The sequence below is a fragment of the Sorex fumeus genome, unplaced genomic scaffold (assembly GCF_029834395.1).
Source record: "Sorex fumeus unplaced genomic scaffold, SorFum_2.1 ptg000043l, whole genome shotgun sequence".
Classification (NCBI taxonomy): Eukaryota; Metazoa; Chordata; class Mammalia; order Eulipotyphla; family Soricidae; genus Sorex; species Sorex fumeus.
In genome coordinates, this window is record NW_026606100.1 from 7,658,531 (window position 1) to 7,676,636 (window position 18,106).

The following is an 18,106-nucleotide window of genomic DNA, read 5'->3' on the forward strand; positions in this document are numbered from 1 at the left end:
ATTCAGCATTCATTCAGCCCTTTAGGGGAGAAAAAGGGGTGTAGATAACAGGTGTTATTTGCAGGAAGACACTAGGGTTTCTTGAAAGAGGAGAAGGTTCTTTCTTAACTACTCACTCGCCCAACAATACAGAATGTAGAGAATTGTTTACCAGATTGCATTGGATGTAGCAGAGAGTCTGGCTTTGACTCAGGAGAACCAATGCTGAGACTCCAAATGTGAGCATTTCTTAAAGAAAGACTGTCCAGTTGAAATAATTCCTAGTTGAGATACAGTGCTAAAGAAACAACAGCAATGACAAGACGGAGAGTGCTGGACATTTGAGGGCGCTCAGCAACACAATTGACTGACTGGCATTTCTCTTAATGCTTCTGATGCACTTGGAAGCAACTTTTAGCTGAAAAGCAGCTGTCCTGCTGTTAGGGTTAGGGAGTTGCCTTCATCAAATCAATGATTTTACTGTATACCCGTTGAGCAGCATCCAGGCCCCAGATGAAATCAAAGTGGTTCCAATCTGGCAAAAGATCAAAGTAGCGGAGATCCCTGATTTGAGGGAGGATTCTGGCCACGTCCTGGGTGGTTACCAGAACATCATGCCCACCAACCCAAATAGCAGTGGGCACTTTCATGGCTGTCAAGTTGTATAACGGGGGACGACTCTGTGGGAGATAAAAAAAAAGAGCACTTCTAAAAGAAAGGTCTTCAGACATTAGCTGAATTCAAATAAGTAGTGAGGCTGCTAAATGAGACGAATGATTTTGTGGATTATAACTATTGTTTGATTAAGCCTGAGGGAACTAGGGAGAAAACATGCATTGATATTTTTCTCAAGAAATTTGCAAAAAAACATTTGCAAAGAAATTTGCAAAGAAATACGCAAAAAAAAATATCAAGGTAAGAGAGTTAGTATTTGCATACAACATATAAAATATATTAGCAATAGTAAATTTGTAGATAATGCACAGTATTTGTGGAAAATATCTGTATACTATGTTGCAGAGTATTTTTAACACATAATTAAAGAAAAAGATGAAATTATTTTCAACTGGATGTTTCATTCAGTTGAAATGAGTCTTTAGGGGCTGGGCTGTGACTCATGTGCTATGCATGAGTGAGGTTCTGGGTTTCATTGCTTGCCGTACACCCACCCCAAATTCTGAGAAATGCTGAATTTGATAGAAAAGGATGAAAATAAAAAAATTAATAGACAAGATTAATATGAATACTGTATTGAGGGAAACAGGCTGTCCGTGTACCCAGATAATAAAGTATGTGAAGGAATACAGGAGGTTATGAGATTGGCAGGAAATAAGACAATGCCAAATGAAGGCATTTGGACACTTTAATTTTTTTAACTCAACATTGTGTTTTTGAGTTTCATCCATATTGATAATTATAGTTGAATAATTGTTCTTTTTTTTTTCCTTTTTGGGTCACACCTGGCAATGCACAGGGGTTACTTCTGGCTCATGCACTCAGGAATTGCTCCTGGCGGTGCTCGGGGGACCATATGGGATGCTGGGAATTGAATCCGGGTTGGCTGCATGCAAGGCAAATGCCCTACCCACTGTGCTATCACTCCAGCCCCAATTGTTCATTTTTTAAATGAGAAAAATGTATACTGTTCAGGAGATCGGACTAATTCAAGACAATATTGGTGCATCTTGCTATCTCTGAGTGGAGAGGAAATATTAATTAAATTGCTTTGAATCTGCAACTCTTGTTTGTTTAAACATTTTATCCTTTTTATTAAAGTATAATCAAAATATTTATTTGAGTTTCTGATGTACAACATAATATTCAACATTTTATGCATTGTGACTGGGCATACTGTAGGTCTTTTTACTATCTTAGCATTTCAAATTGATGCTTCATTTCTAATTGGTCTGTAATGAATACATATTAAAATTAGTGCTATAAAAGTTTTATCAGTATGTAATTCTTCTAGCACAAATTATTTCTTATAATTTCCCCAAACTGCCCTCCAGTTTTATGGCTAGTGGCTCACCTGATTGTAGTGGTGTATGTTCTCAGCTTCACTTCCCCAATCATAGGCCCTGAATTCATCAGATCGGTAAAGCTGAAATAAATGTTTTTAGTGAAGAATATTCAGAGTGAGAATCCTGACTGTTAAAAGCAAAAGTGCCAAAAGTGTTAATAGTTAAAAAATAGTTAAAACTGTTAAAAGTACTTAGACAAGTACTTAGACAAGTGAGGTTTCTGGATCCCCAGAGGATGTGAACAGTGATCAAAGGAGGAACACACTGATCTTCCTTGGTTGAAAGAAAAAAACTATGGAAAGCTAAGTCTCATGAGGGCAAGTCAAACTTCAGACTGTTTCCTCTCTGGAGAAGGTTCTCCTGAGACTGTCCCAGTTTACCATTACTTTAGCTCACAGCCTGTTCTATAAGCCACCTTTTAGATTGGGGATTTATTTATGTCACCTGCACAGTATGCCTCATACCTTCTTTTGTCCCTTAAAATACAGGGAAATCAGAGTATAAAGATAATGACAAGGAAAAAATGAAAGATCACTGTCACTGTCACTGTCCTCCTGTTGTTTGTTAATTTGCTCAAACGGGCCCAGTAATGTCTCCATTGTGAGACTTGCTGTTACTGTGTTTGGCATATCGAATGCGTCAGGGGTAGCTTGCAGGCTTTGCCCTGAAAATGAAAGATACCTATTAAATTTCCTAGATCATTTCTTTTTCCTTTAAAAAAATTTTTTTTAATTGAAGCACTGTGAAATACAGTTATAAAGCTTTCATGTTTGAGTTTTAGTCATACAGTGATCGAACACCCATCCCTCCACCAGCGTACATTTTATACCACCAACGTCCCCAGTATCCCTTCCACATCCCTCCCTTCCCCCTGCCTCTATGACAGACAAATTCCCTCTTACTCTCGCTGGGCATTATGGTTCAAAATACAGATACTAGAGGCTATCATGTTAGAGAAACTTTGGTACATCCACACAATGGAATACTATGTAGCTGTTAGGAAAGATGAAGTCATGAAATTTGCTTGTAAGTGGATGGATATGGAGAGTACCATGCTAAGTAAAATGAGTCAGAAAGAGAGGGACAGACATAGAAAGACTGCATTCATTTGTGGAATATAAAATAACATAATATGAGACTAACACCTCATATAAGGACAATAGACACAAGGGCCAGGAAAATTGTTTCACAGCTGGAAGCCTGCCTCATGAGCTGGGGGAGAAGGCAGTTGAACTTGAGATGGGATCACTAAGTCAATGATTGTTGGAGGGATCATTCAGGATGGAAGATGTGTGCTGAAAGTGGATAAAGGTCCTAGATCATTTCTATTAATTCTGTTATTTTATATAAAGATTTCAATACGGATTGAATCAGTTCCCCATGACAAAGACGGCACCTGTTTTAGATGCAGGATGTTCTGTACAGATGATCCAGTGGGAGCATGTGACAAATACACATCCATTCGACTCTGAAAGGAAGTAAAATACATGTTTCAGCAATAAGCACACTATAAAATAAACTGTGCCTGTCAGAAGCAGAGAAAATTTATGATTAAAAAATTAGTAAACAATACTGGGGTTTTAAAATTGGTGAAGTAGGGGATGGAGAAATAGTTCAGAGGGTAGGGTGTTTGCCTTGCGTATTCAGATCTGGTCTGAATATGTGGCACCCTATGAGGAGTGATCCCTGAGCATAGAGCTAGGAGTAATTCCTAAGCAGTGCCAGATGTGTTCCCCAAACAAGAAGTTTGAAAAATAATGAGCACTTACATAAATAAGAATTAATGTAAGTGCCATGAAAAAATCATGGGCTGACTGGTGTTATGAGTTCTTTGCAAGTAAACCTTCAATAACTTTGAAATATGGGATAATTTTTTATTTTCAAGTAGAATAAGAGATTCTATTGAATGTCTATTGAGACATTATGAATAAAAGGAACTAGCAAAGATGTCATGTGCAAGGGTGTGTGGGTGTGGGTGTATGGGCACAGAGAGGGTCAGATAGGGTCTGTCACAGGTAAAAACCTGTATCTCAGGTCTTACTCTTGATAATTATAAATTTTTTGATTACAGGAAAGTTATTTACCTTTCCTGTAGTCACAAAATTTGTTATCTGAGTTCTGAGGTAATTTTTTTTGTTTATTAAATGACCATACTAGAAAGTCTGAATCTTTTGTATAAAAATTAAAAAATCTTACTATGAAATTTCTGGAATCATGAAGACAAGACAAAATATTGCAAAAGAGAAGCTAGAAAACAGTAATTTCTATATGTACTGAATTTCAAAGTTTGTAAACATGATATAGACAAAAGATATAGAGATGAAACTCATCATAATTTTATTTTAGAATATAATGGAACTAATTAGAGAACTTATATAAAATCCTTTCTTTTGAAAAAGAAGCCTTTGAATAATATTCTTAATATTAAATTCTTAATTTTAATTAATTGTTAATTAAGAAATTCTTAATTTTCCTTTTGTTTTGGTGGCCATATCCAATGTTGCTGGGGCAGGGGCTACTTCTGTGTCTGTGCTTGTGTGGTTACTCCCTGTACTGTTTGGGATACCACATAGTACAGGAGATTAAACCTGGATCCCCTGCATAGGCTCAGACAGTCGAGTTATCTCTCTGGTCCAGTCCCATGATTTTCATTCCAAAGCCTCTTAAAAAACAGCAGTGGAGTTGGGTGGTGAAGAAAAGCTATTCTGGAACTGGCACTAATATACTCGTTGACTGCCATGTAGAATACATCTGAGTGACTACTCAATCACACCAGAATGCAAACATGAATTCTCATTCCTCTTTGCCTTTCTCCAATTCTCAATAGCAAGAAACAAAGAGTTGATAACGGTGAATTGCTATTTCTTCATAAGAAAAGAGTTGAATATCCATTTCATTTTATGCAGATTAAGGGGTGAAACTACATTGTGAGGCCAAAATCACCCAACAAATAAAGAAAACAAAATAAATGCATTGCTTGGGTCCCCTTCTCTTCTCGTTGACATTTTATTTTTTAATACACCACAGTAATTGTAAATTCAGCTTAACCAGCATGAGTAGTTGTTAATTGTGAACTTGTAAAGACACCCACTGTGAATCATTTATTTTAAACTCAGAAATGAAAAGATGAAGCTTCTGTTTCCTTCCCCAATCCTCAGTCATAAGTTCATTGAAAACCAAATCTCCTAGGCTTAGCAAATCTTCACCCATAAAATTTTAGAATGCCATATGCAATATAATTGATACATAAAAATGAATCACAAGAGAGCTAGAATTTCTTTAAGTATGAAATGGTCTCATAATCATTGTACATACCATATTTATATTTTTCTTATTGGATCCAGCCCATAAGGACATAAACTCACTACATATTACCCAGAGTATCTTATTGTTGCACATTTTAATAGAAGCTGACTTCGTTGCCTCATCTTCTAAAAAGAAGCCTTTGGTACCAAACATACTCTGTAAATATGAAAAATAATGATGTTTTCAAGAATAAATTTTATGTCATGACATTCTATTCAAGGCAAGAATAAAGATATAGGATGATGGGATTTACATTTTTATTTCTTGTTTTTGTTGAGGTTTCCAAGTCATTCAGGAATATAAATTACTTAAAAATCTATTTTCACCAACCCAGAGAAAATCCTCAACTTATTTTGTATGAATATTGTGATAGGGATCTCAAATCCAAATTCACTCCCCTGTATTCTCTCATCTCAGTGAGATCCAGTATTTCTTATTTCTCATTAATTGACGAGGAAGGTGGAATCAGTTCTCTTAAAGTGAAATATTGTCTTAGGGAAGGAGGGAAAATAGTATATCTTTACCACCCATGCACACATCAGTTCTCTAATCATGTCCAGAGTCACTCTTATACTGCAAAGCAGAGAATGAAAAACTGAAGGGAAGGTGCCACTGGGCAGGAAACAATGGATAATGTCACAGAAGGTAGCACAATTTAAACTTCTACGACATGGGAAAGAGAGTTTGGGTAGAATATTTTGGTGGGAGGCCTGGAGATTCTGGGTCAATGAAAATTTAGGTCTCCTTTCAGATTAGACATTCTGATGCTCTGAGAGGGCCGAAAGGGTCAGAATAAGACTCAGCATGGCAGAAAGTTTGACAAGGGTATAAATCGGAGATAAATCAGAAGCAAGATTAGTTTCTCACACATCTATGTAGGGAAAGTGATACATAAGCAAAATTACTGTGTTTAGAGATTGATAGCTCTTTTTCTAAATTTAAGTAAGCCAATTTGATAGTCTCCAATTACAAAGCATGTACAAAACAAACTGACATGAACACACCACATTGTGATGCAAAACTTTTGATCACACACAAATTAAATCAATAGTTTATGGGGCTGGAGAGATAGCACAGCGGGTAGGGCATTTGCCTTGCACGCGGCCGACCCGGGTTTGATTCCCAGCATCCCATATGGTCCCCTGAGCACCGCCAGGAGTAACTCCTAAGTGCAGAGTCAGGAGTAACCCCTGTGCATTGCCAGGTGTGACCCAAAAAGAAAAAAAAATCAATAGTTTATGGAAAACAACAAAATTAAACCATTACTAAATCAGTCATTGCCCTGAGGAAGTAGGAAATAGCTTCTTTTAGATCAAAAGTTTTCTTACCACTCCATTCCAAATCAGGGCCCCGTTTTATATATGAATTATTGCCACGCCCCAACCGAGGCAAGTAATTAGATTTCCCTTGACTTTATTTTGACCGAAACTTATTTTACTCTCCATGCAAAATAAAGGTGAATCTTGGTAAATACTGATTTCATTGTGTCAATGAATTTTTAGGATTAAAACAAATCCAACCAAACAAGAACCTCTTAATAGAACTCCGAGTCAATAATTATCATGTAAGCTTGTTTTCTATAGCACTGTCCACTGTCCTTCCATTGTTCATTGATTTGCTTGAGTGGGCACCAGTGGCAAGACTTGTTGTTACTGTTTTTGGCATATTGAATACCTCACAGTAGCTTGCCAGGATTTGTCGTGGGGCCGTGATACTCTCAGTAACTTGCCCGGCTCTCTGAGCGGGGCAGAGGGATCGAACCCATGTTGGCCTGGATTGGCTGCGTGCAAGACAAGCACCATGCCTGCTGTGTTTTCTATAATTGGAAGGTAATATTTGATGGGAGGTGGAGACATAATAGAGCAGGTAGGACTCTTGCCTTGTATGTGGCTAACCTGGTTTTTTCCCCTGGTACCCCACATGGTCCCAGTGATCCCTAAGAGCAGAGACAGGAATAAACACTGAGCATCACTGGTGCAACCACCAATATGCAAATAAATAAGTAATACATATTTTAATGAGTAACTGAGATTTCACTGGCATGGCAAAGTCTGGCAAGTTACATGTGATGCATTTGATATGTTAAAACACGTCACAATAGAGACGTTACTGGGCCCGCTCGAGCAAATCGATGAACAACAGGAGGACAGTGACAGTGAACTGAGATTTAAGATACAGGCTTTGGAATCTTAGCTTTACTAAATTAGAACAAGGTTCCACTTGGAATGGTATAAATTATTTTGGTTTATCCAACTTTAAGGGCTGGAGCTATAGCACAGTGGTAGGGCGTTTGTCTTGTATGCGACCAACCCTGCCAACCTGATTTCAATTCCTCTGCCCCTCTCGGAGACCCCAGAAAGCTACCAAGAGTATGTCATCCACATGGCAAAGCCTGGCAAGCTACCCGTGATGTATTCAATATGCCAAACACAGTAACAAGTCTCACAGTGGTGACGTTACTGTGCCTGTTCCAGCAAATCCATGAATAATGGGAAGACAGTAACAGTGACAGTGGTCCAGCTTTAAGATCTGGGAATTCAGGATGCTCTGGACACTGAGAATTCATTGATCAATAGAACAGAAACAATTATTAGCACTGTAGCACTGTCCTCCCGTTGTCATAGATTTGCTCAAGCGGGCACCAGTAATGTCTCACAGCAAATTGTGAGACTTGTTGTTACTGTTTTTGGCATATTGAATACGTCATGTGTAGCTTGCCAGGCTTTGCCTTGCGGGCGAGATACTCTCGGTAGCTTGCCAGGCTCTCCGAGAGGGGTGGAGGAATCGAACCCAGCTCGACCATGTTGGCTGCGTGCAAGGCAAATGCCCTACCCGCTGTGTTATAGCTCCAGCCTAGAACAGAAACAAAACCAGAAAAAATTTGAGTAGTCCCTGTACAAACATATTACTAAGATCAGCAAGAATTTTGGCATATACTCAATTCTCTTTATGATGGAGTGCAATAACCTGTGTACAAGAACTTCATCCTTTCTGATAAAGACATGCACATCAATGGAGTCACCCACATATCCAACCTTAAGATCACAGAATCTAGCTTCTACAGATTTCAATTTAGTTTTCTATCTTAATTCATAACAGTATTAAACATAATTAGTAATCTATAATCCAATATGAGATCCTCAGTTTCACTTTGGTTAATGGAATTTCCTACCTTGATTGCGGAATTCGGGAGCAGAAAAAAACTCGTAAAAATGCCTGTAGGATATTTAAATGAGGCCACAGGACCCAAGGCAAAATTCATTTTGATTCTCTGAGCCAGTTCAGGCATAGTGGAAAAGGCTACAAACCCTGAGAACAAAAGAGAGAAGACAACCTTGTAAAACTAGAAATACTTAGGCAGTGTTTTTATTAACAGAAGAGGGGCTCTATTATGTTTTTCCTTATGTGATATTTTTCCTTATGTGGGTTTCCTTTGGATGAATTGGAAACTCTTCTTTGTTATTATGCAAAGACAATTCCCTACATTCTTCTATTAAGTCTCCATTTCTCTCTCTGAATAATTTAACTTTGTTGAGGAAACTGCGGAGTGAGCTGCTGAGGCAACAATGCTGGGTCAACAATGAACAAGCTCACTTCCAAGTATGAGTTAAGTGATGACAATACTGCCATTTTACTATCAATTATGGAATGACAGAATCAGCTAGTTTCGAGAGGTAAATACAGTTTTGGGGAAGTAAACTAATCAGTTTTACGCAGAATCATTCAATTTTTTCAGATCTTCTCACTCATTCTGAAATGAGATTCAATTTTCCATTAAAAAAGATTTGGTTTTCTTTGGCCACATCCTCTAGTACTCAGGAACTACTCCTTGCTCTAGACTCAGAGGACCATATAAGTGGCAGGTCAAAATCAGAGTCCATTGCTTACAAGACAACTGCCTTCACTGCTGCACTACCTGTCCCTGAAATAAAATTTTAGAGTTCCCAGTACTTATAAGAGGCTTATCAACTCTCACATTGTCCCTGTCTCCAATAAGGAAGAGGTTTCCTTTTTCCAGTGAGTCCCAATAAAGATCAGGTGGTTCCATTTGCTCTGATCTCTCAATGGTTACCTGCCACCCAATTTTAGCTTGTGAGGATTATGCAATGTTCAGCACTACACAGGAAAAGGCACATAAAAAAAATCTGTTTATACCGTTTCTCTTAGGAGAAGGCTCCTGGGCCTACTTCACTCTGTATTTGTAGCCAGCTACAGTAGAATTGTTTATTTTGCTGAAATTCTTATTGAAATACTGAAAAATATCTTGGACAGTAAAACGAACAACCCTCTCCCCCCAAAAAACTCCCCCCAAACAGAGACTTGTATCAATTGATTGACCTATTGATACAAAGACTCTGAGACAGACATAATAGTTACCCAATGAAGGACACTGGAAATGTATGGGGATGTTTTGGATGGTCATGCAGATGGGGAATCTGCTGCCTGTTAGTGGGCCTTCACTGTTACATTTCTTTCTACATAAGAAACATATGTTCTGTTCTGCCTGAAGTGAAAAGAACACTTACTGAAAACTTTTATGCCTGAATGAGATGTAGAACACTGATAAGCAAATGTTCTGATTTCTTTGGGAATCAGATATAAGAACGTGGGTCTAACTTCTCCCCTCTTTCTGTACTCTATTAAAATAACTTCTTTTCCATACTTTCTTCATATTGGTGGAATCAAACTGACCTTGTTTGAATTTGTGTTCTCTTTTGTGCTAAGAGACCTTTGTGCTAAGAATCGTTTCGATTTCCTTGAACTTATTTTTCCTCTTTTATGAGATGAAAATAATAGCAATAAGACTAGTATTGTTCTGAAGCTTGAAGAAAATGATTATGGGTTAAGTCCTGAATACAGAGCCCTAAACCTAGTAAATGCTTGGTGTTAGATATGATCCTATAATTTTTTCCTGGTAGAGGCAATCTTTCTGTTTTGTTTTGTTTTGTTTCGGGTAGAGAGCTCTTACTAGTTCTTTGATACTCCTGAAGCTTGTAATCTCTGGTACTCACTACCCCGTTCTAAGATTGTAAACTTTCCTCCAATATAAAGTACCAATAAATACATGCTTCCAGTTGATAACAATATTGTTGATGAGACAATTATAGGAATACTAAGTGTTTATTGTAGTTTTATTTAAACTAAAACATTGTACTTTCAACTAACCTTTCCTTGCAAATTTGAAAATTTTGGAGAAAGTTCATAAATTCACATTTTTAACACTATGGGTCTCTTTTTTTGGTGCTAGATTAATAATTTTCTTTTCAAATAGTTAGGAAATCACTAAGAAATATATTTATCCAAAAGCAGGGCTATAGAATTAAAAATAACTCTCTATATAATGATAACATTTAATGGATAATTCTATTAATAGTAAATCTCATTCTAAATAGATTAGCCTTGTTGCTCATTGATGTATTGCAGTAAACATGTGCTCCAACTCATTAAAAGTGTATGATTTAACTTTTCAATTTTCCAGTAGAAGTATAAGCTCCTCTCCCTTTTATTTTTCAAAATATCATGTGTATTGTGAGAAAACTTTACTGTAGAACAATTTATCACTTTTTCCAGGATAATTTCTGTGGCATTTGCTTTAACTTTTATAGCACACAGGCGATCTAGAAACTTACTCTGCAAATCCTTGGGACCTGGGACATCTGCTATTCTTGAGAAATCCCATCACTGTTAAAAATGGGATGCTATAAGTAAAAATAAAGAAAATATTTGCCCACATATACTCTTTGGGATTTAGTTCATAACCACTCAGAGCACTAGGGCTATGTGTCAAGCACACAACACAGAATTATGAATGTTATTATTAATGGCAGTTTCTCAGTTTTGATTTAAAGGGGAAATCTTGTAAGACTAACCTTGCAAAACTTTGACCCTTATAAACATACCTATTGTAGTGCCAAGTGAATGTCCAACGAAATACAACTTCTCCTGACCAGTTTTATTTACAATGAAGTTTATTATTCCTGGGAGATCATATTTGGCCATTTCATCAAAACTGCAAATTAAGAAAGGAGCTTATAAATACTTTCAGCTCAGTTTAAACTCAGAACATTTTTTTATGTGAAGAATTTTGTGCTGCCCAAAGAATTCTGTGTTGTGTGTGGACAATTTAAAAAAATCTGATCTAATGTGGGATGGGCTGGAGCGATAGCACAGCGGGTAGGGCGTCTGCCTTGCACGCAGCCAACATGGCCGACCCAAGTTCGATTCCTCCGCCCCTCTCGGAGAGCCCGGCAAGCTACCGAGAGTATTCGATATGCCAGACACAGTAACAACAAAGTCTCCAATGGAGACATTACTGGGCCCGCTCGAGCAAATCGATGATCAACGGGAGGGCCTTTACTTTACTTTACTTTTACTTAATGTGGGATATTATAACTTTGGTTTGCTGCACTAATTTTTTCTTCTTTCTTTTGCCTTCAAATAACAGGAATAATTTTCAGACCCTTAAATACTATATTTAATCGTTCTATTCATTTTTTCATATTTTTGGGTTTTTTTTTTTACTTATCTGTTTTACATGTTCTGTTTCAGGCCTCCCTGGATACCTAAAAACCATTTAGGAATATTTAATGTTCAACTTTGAAAATAAGACTGGCAACATGAGGCTCAAAAACATTATTCTACCACCTACCTGCAAGGTTATTTATTTCTATGCTACTGAGGTTAGAACCCAGAGTATCACATGCCAGGCACATGCTCTGCCACTGAGATACATCCTTGACCCCTGGATAATTTTTTGTAAGTTATTGAAACGCACTGAGCTTCAGTTTCCTCATATGTGAAAAAAAATCACGATTAAGTGACTGTCTAGTAGGGCTTCTAGGGGCTGAAAATATAAAGGGAATCTCACTGGTTGCCAGTGGGCATTCAGTGTGAAATTTTTATAACTGATATGTCTGTCTACAAGAGGTGTATTCAATAGGTAGTAAAATATGCTAGCATTGGTTTATCTAGCCGTGCAGTATTCTTTTCTAATATAGAAGAAAAAACAGCTTTGATGTAACATTTATTTAGGTCAGGAATCCTATAAGCCTACAGGAATATGTTAGAAAATATATACACCTGAGCATAATATTTTGGTGATACTTTATGCTAAACAAGTTCCAAATTTTCTTCCATGGGCCAATGGTCCTCAATATTTCCTGATACTTGCCCCTGCTTAAATGCATGACTCCAAAATTTCTTCTGCCTTCATTTCATCTTGATTTTTCAGTGGACATTCAGTATTTCATTAATATAGTAGAAATGCACACTCTGCGCTAGTCAGAGCCTGGCAAACTAAAAAGATGTTCTGGTCTACAAAAAAAATCCAGTGTAGGCCTCAGCCTGTCCTTGAGTGGTGGTGACACAAAACAATTCACCTAAAGAAAGAGTATGTCAAAGGAGTCTTCTCCATTGGCATTTTAAGATTCATATTGGATTTTTCCGTAAATGATGTTCTAGCACACTTTCTCTAAGAGAAAATAACTTATCATATTATCATTGCAAAATTGATTGACTATCTGATAGAAAAGACATGGCACAGTATCCCTAGAATGAATGTAGGATTTGTGAGGGTAGGAAATTTGTTTACTCATGATTGCTGGACCAGAGTAATCATGCAGTAGGCACTCAGTGATCATTGGTTCAATTGGAGCATGGATTAGTCATAGAAATTTTTCAAGTTTTTCCTTGGAACTTACTTATAATATATACTATTTGGTATAATTGAATGCTAAAATATCTATTATGAGCAATATGATGGAAAAATTTTTAAAAGTCGGCTGTTTTTGCTATTATTTTACTTAGAAACAGTGGAAACAAGGAACTGTATGTCTCAAGTATCGTAGATTGTTATTACTATTATCCTCATGCTTATGAGTAATTATCTCAAATAGTTTTCATGGTTTTTCCTAAAGGTTTACCTAAAGGCCCAGAATGCCTCTTCAGTCACTGAGAGTGTTTTGTGCCTTCTTGACCAAGTGTTCCCCCGACTGTTTCCCATCCATACATCATAACCTGCATCTGCTAGAAGGAATCCGAGGCTACCATTGGCATAATTTTCCAGCCAGCTGGCATTGTCTGCAAATAATGCATGCTGCAGGTACACAACTGGTCGGGAGCCTAGAGTGAGGGGAAAGAGAAGAGAGAGGGGGAAATGGAGAGGGAGAGGAAAAAAAGTGATATTAATTATTTATGATAAAGAGTATCATAGGATCTCAAGAACATGCTATAAACACATTCTTTTTATACTGGAAAACAGCAAAAATAATCAAAGCATCATTTACTTTGACATTTGTTCATTAGCATGGGAATATGATCCATAATTTTTCTTGAACACAAACTTAGTAACTTGTGCTGTCTGACTGATAATAACTAGTAAGTATCAATTGGAGATCCTTATTTTACCGGTATGGAAACTAAACTAAAGGTAGTTAAGTAATTTCTATCCCATGGGGTCACCTAGCTAATAAGGGACAGATTTCCAATTCAGTTTTGTGTCTTGTGGTTAAAATTACTTTGCTCTGTCTATTCACTTTTTCATATATCCTGGGTACAAGAATAAAATTCGTGAAAGTTATCATGTATAATGGGGTCCTCTACCTCTTACAGGGAGTAAGAAGAGGTGAGCATTAAGTGGACAAGGTCTACCTAGTTCTTAAGCTCCAAGCCAAACCTCCAGCCTTTACCCACAGGAGATCATCTAAAAATCTAAATAATAAAATCAGCCCAGCATCCCTTGCTAATCCTTACATTCCCATATCAGAGTGCATGAAAGGAGGTGAAAAGAGACAGAAAAGACCGCTCAGAAAGGGAATTATAATTTAATGATTAAGAGCGTAGGGCTCTGGATTGAGGACACTGGGTTGAATTTAGGTTCTGTGGCTTGTAACTTATGTGACGCATACAACATTTTTCACCTCAGATTCATTTTCTGTCAAGTAACTATTAGCAGCACCAGCCTCACTGGAGTACTAAAAGATTTAACGATTATAATTTGTGTAAAACCTTTAGGACAATAATGAAAATGGATTTTAATCCCCCAAACTAAAAAGAACTTTAAAATTCCAAACTGTCTCCAAATTCTCTTTCTTTAAGCAAAGTTTTTCTTGTATAAGTTTTTCCTTTGTATTTTTAGGCTCTTTTCCCCATGCCTCATATTGCCAAATTTAACAACACCAAAAGCAAACCAACCCCTCCCCTCGAGGTAACCCATAATATTTGAATGCAAACGTGTGTATATGTGTGTAAGAATATTTCAAAGTGAATTTCAAATGGAAAAACTTACTGTTTATCTGAACTCCAGCTAGAATTGAACTTTTCACCCTACCTGCATCCCATCCTTAATTTTCATTTTGAAACTTTTGAGTCACAAATTTTTAGTGGGTATCAAAATACATGTTTTATCTGTCACTGAAGGTGGATTATTGAAGATGAGAGGCAGCAATCAGGGTAAATGGCCATCAAAAACCAATATTCTATAAGCCTTTGTTTTCTCTTTTCTTCTTTCCAAGCTTTGTAGTTATATTTCTCTTTTAAATGATGGAATTCTGCTTTTGTGCAGTTGCTCAGCGTTGTCGGATATAGACCTTATTAGCATTGTGCTCTTTTATTCATAAGCCATTCCATACTTCTGTCAAAGTATCTTCTAAAGGAATGACAGCCTAGCTGAGAAGGGTAAAATGTGTTGTGTTGTGTTGTTTTGTTTCTTGGAAAAAAATTTCAGGAATATTGCTGCCACGGCAGAGGAAGGAAGTCTATTGATTCTAATGGGGGAATAGGACAGTGGTTTTTTTTTTTTGAACCTACAGTCTACATTATACAATTTAGCAAATCTCCAACAGAGAGGAATTCTACTTTGCTGAGATATCACAAATTTCAAGTGGGAAATCACTTATAAACTAACAATTTCTACCTTGGGATTTGCACCCTAACTGGCAAGCTTGGTTGCAGTCAGCATGATCAGTTTTAATCTGGTGTATGTTTAGGTTTTTAGCTGTCATTAGAGAGTTGTGGGGTGGGGTAGTGGGATTCTCTGTTAATCATTTTTTTTTAAATTTATTTATCGAATCACCATGAGAAAAGTTACAAAGCTTTCAGGTTTAAGTCTCAGTAATACAATGATCAAACACCCCTCCCCTCACCAGTAATTATTTTTCAACACCAAGAACCCCAATATACCACCCCCTCCCACCCTCCACGATGCCTGTGAGGCGGATGATTTCTACTTAACTCTCTCTCTACTTTGATTACATTCATTATTTTGATAAAAGATGCACCATTATTGTTTGGAATTTCCCTCCAACAATCAGAACTGCTGAAAAGGCATTATGAAATAATTTGTTTTCAATTGGTGGTTAATGAAAACCATATGATGTCACGCAGCCGCAATAGCCACGTGACATCATATGTCATATTATGACATCATATGTCATAATCCATATTTTGGATCTCTGATATTTTACTAATTAAGTCTGGAGGGATTTCTGCCTAGAGCCAGATGATTATGAGATTGGTTTCCATGTGTCTGGTGCCATGGCCATGCCAGAGAGCCGCTTGTGGGGGGCAATTTATGGCCTCGGTTGGGCTTGAAGGATGAGCCGGTTCCTTCCCGCTTCCCATAAGACTGCAGTTGCCCCTTCATTGCCGGCTCATACCTGGCTTTCCAATAAGCTCTGAGGCGGCAGCTGCCGTGCTGGGGGAGGGAGGGAAGGCAGAAGAGAAAGATACCCTTTCCCTCCCGGGGGTGGGGGGGCATGGTGCCGTAGTTTAATGCATAGTCCATTCACATTTCTGCCACAAGCTGCTGGGTTCTGGATTAGGTCCATGTGCCTCTGGTGCCATGGCCGTGCTGGAGAGCCGTTCATGGGGGGCAACTCATAGCCTCAGTTGAGCATCTCTGTTAATCATTTTAAATGGGAAGTTCTTGGCACAGTGATGCAGGAAAAGTGGCACTCGTAGTGGGTGTGGTGTTGGGACAATGTATACATGAAAGTATCATTAATATTATTTTTAATCATCCATAACTCAATAAAAAGGGGAATTGGCAACACACACACACACGCACACAATAAAGACCAATCAAAATTTCAACCAATTTGATAAATCAATCGTTGTCTTGAGATAAATCGCTAACACTAAATTTCAGTCTTCTGCAGTTCCCCTTGTCAGGGCCAATATGTTACTGTACCTATGTTGCTGGCATCTGTCCGCCCATAGGGGATTCGGTTGATGCTGAGTATGTACCCATCTGAACTGGTGACTTCATACTCCTCACTGGGATAACCGTTGTAAATGATGATTTCACTCTGCCCAGTGAAAATACAGCCATTAGCTAAACATCTTATTTATTTCACTCTGCCCAACAAAAATACATTAGCCAAGCATCTTATTTAAAGATTGATAATACGAACAACAACAAAGCATGTGCTGGTTGTAGCACTGGTATGTGCTGATGACTGTGTATACCATAATTGGTACATATACCCCATAATCCAATTTCAGTGACAACAGTGACAACTAAAATCATGTAGTTTGATAACCAATAAGAAAAAAATTGTTATCTGAAAATTGTTGTATACCTGTAGCCTCAGGTAACTGTAAAATTAATCTATATGGAATATTGATAAAAATAAGTAAAAAGTCAAAAAATACCACTCCCTGGTAGTTGGAGAGAAATTTTGAAATAGGTAGAGATTATATTTGGCACTGACCTAGACTTCTTACAAAACTAGGTTTAATGATAAAAAATGTAGACCAATAGAAGGCTGTCTCTCTCTCTCTCTGTGTCTTCTCTCTCTCTCTCTCTCTCTCTCTATATATATATATATGTATGTATATATCACTGTCACTGTCCTCCCCTTGTTCATCGATTTGCTTCAATGGGCCCAGTAACATTGTTATTGTGTTTGGCATATCGAGTACGTCATGGGTAGCTTGCCAGGCTTTGCCGTGTGGGCGAGATATTCTAGGTAGCTTGCTGGGCTCTCTGAGAGGGGCAAAGGAATTAAACTCGGGTTGGCCATGTTGGCTGCTTGCAAGGCAAACGCCCTACTCTCTGTGCTATTGCTCCAGCCCTCTCTCTCTCTCTCTCTCTCTCTCTCTCTCTACATATATATATATATATATATATATATATATATATATATATATATATACCGAATGTAGCCTGCCCACAGGAATTCTACTTTATATTAATTGAAAGGATTATGCACTATTCAGTTGAAGGAGAAGATTTAGCTAGTTTGACTCTGGGGGAAATGTTTAGAAATCACCCATGTTTTACCTATTTTCTTAGCAGAGTTTTTTTCTATAACATAATATTTTTAAAATAATTTCATAACTCATTAATATGATTTAATGTACGTATTTTTTAATTTTCCATGACTTACAATATTCATCAACACTTCAGGATTTATTTCTTTTTCCAAATTAAAATATCTTCCAGCATTTAAATTTCCACAAAGCAAGCAGGTTGTAGTTAAAAACAGCCACATCATGGAAAGGCCTTACATAAAACATTTAGTAATGACATGTTAGTTTTATCCATCAAAGTTGATAAAGGAAGTGAAAACTTAAGAGCATCCTAAGAAAGCTTAGTGTCAAAGGGAGCAATTCTAGTGAGCCAACTCTGATCAGTTCTAATGCATTTATTCCCGTAGACTCTGTCTTCTTAAAATGAAATAATTGAATATGTCACAGAGGTTTTTATTGGTCTTATTTTAACCTAAGTGTTTAAATTACCTTAAGTATTTGCTCATCTGTAAGGTCCCAGAATGGCTTTTCTATGGCACAGCAAAATT

General features: G+C 37.4%; 1 protein-coding gene across 1 annotated transcript; it reads right to left on the minus strand.

Annotated features, from left to right (window-relative positions):
- Positions 1 to 425: 425 nt before the first annotated feature.
- Positions 426 to 17,803, minus strand: LIPN (lipase family member N). The gene is made up of 9 exons (XM_056120820.1): positions 17,696 to 17,803; positions 16,495 to 16,612; positions 13,229 to 13,427; positions 11,207 to 11,316; positions 8,479 to 8,615; positions 5,316 to 5,462; positions 3,397 to 3,468; positions 2,009 to 2,080; positions 426 to 659 (listed from the first exon to the last, which is right to left on the minus strand). The coding sequence occupies exons 1-9, from the start codon at positions 17,801 to 17,803 to the stop codon at positions 426 to 428; spliced, it is 1,197 nt and encodes a 398-aa protein (XP_055976795.1).
- Between the last annotated feature and the right edge of the window lie 303 nt (positions 17,804 to 18,106).

What these genes read in the sequence shown, in the direction of transcription:
- LIPN (XM_056120820.1), bottom strand. Translation starts at nt 17,803, where the DNA reads ATGATGTGGCTGTTTTTAACTACAACCTGCTTGCTTTGTGGAAATTTA. An exon ending in ATAAGAAAAATATAAATATG is followed by an intron (nt 3,469 to 5,315) that starts GTATGTACAATG and finishes ACTTCCTTTCAG; the next exon opens with AGTCGAATGGATGTGTATTT. An exon ending in ACATACACCACTACAATCAG is followed by an intron (nt 660 to 2,008) that starts GTGAGCCACTAG and finishes TATCTCCCACAG; the next exon opens with AGTCGTCCCCCGTTATACAA.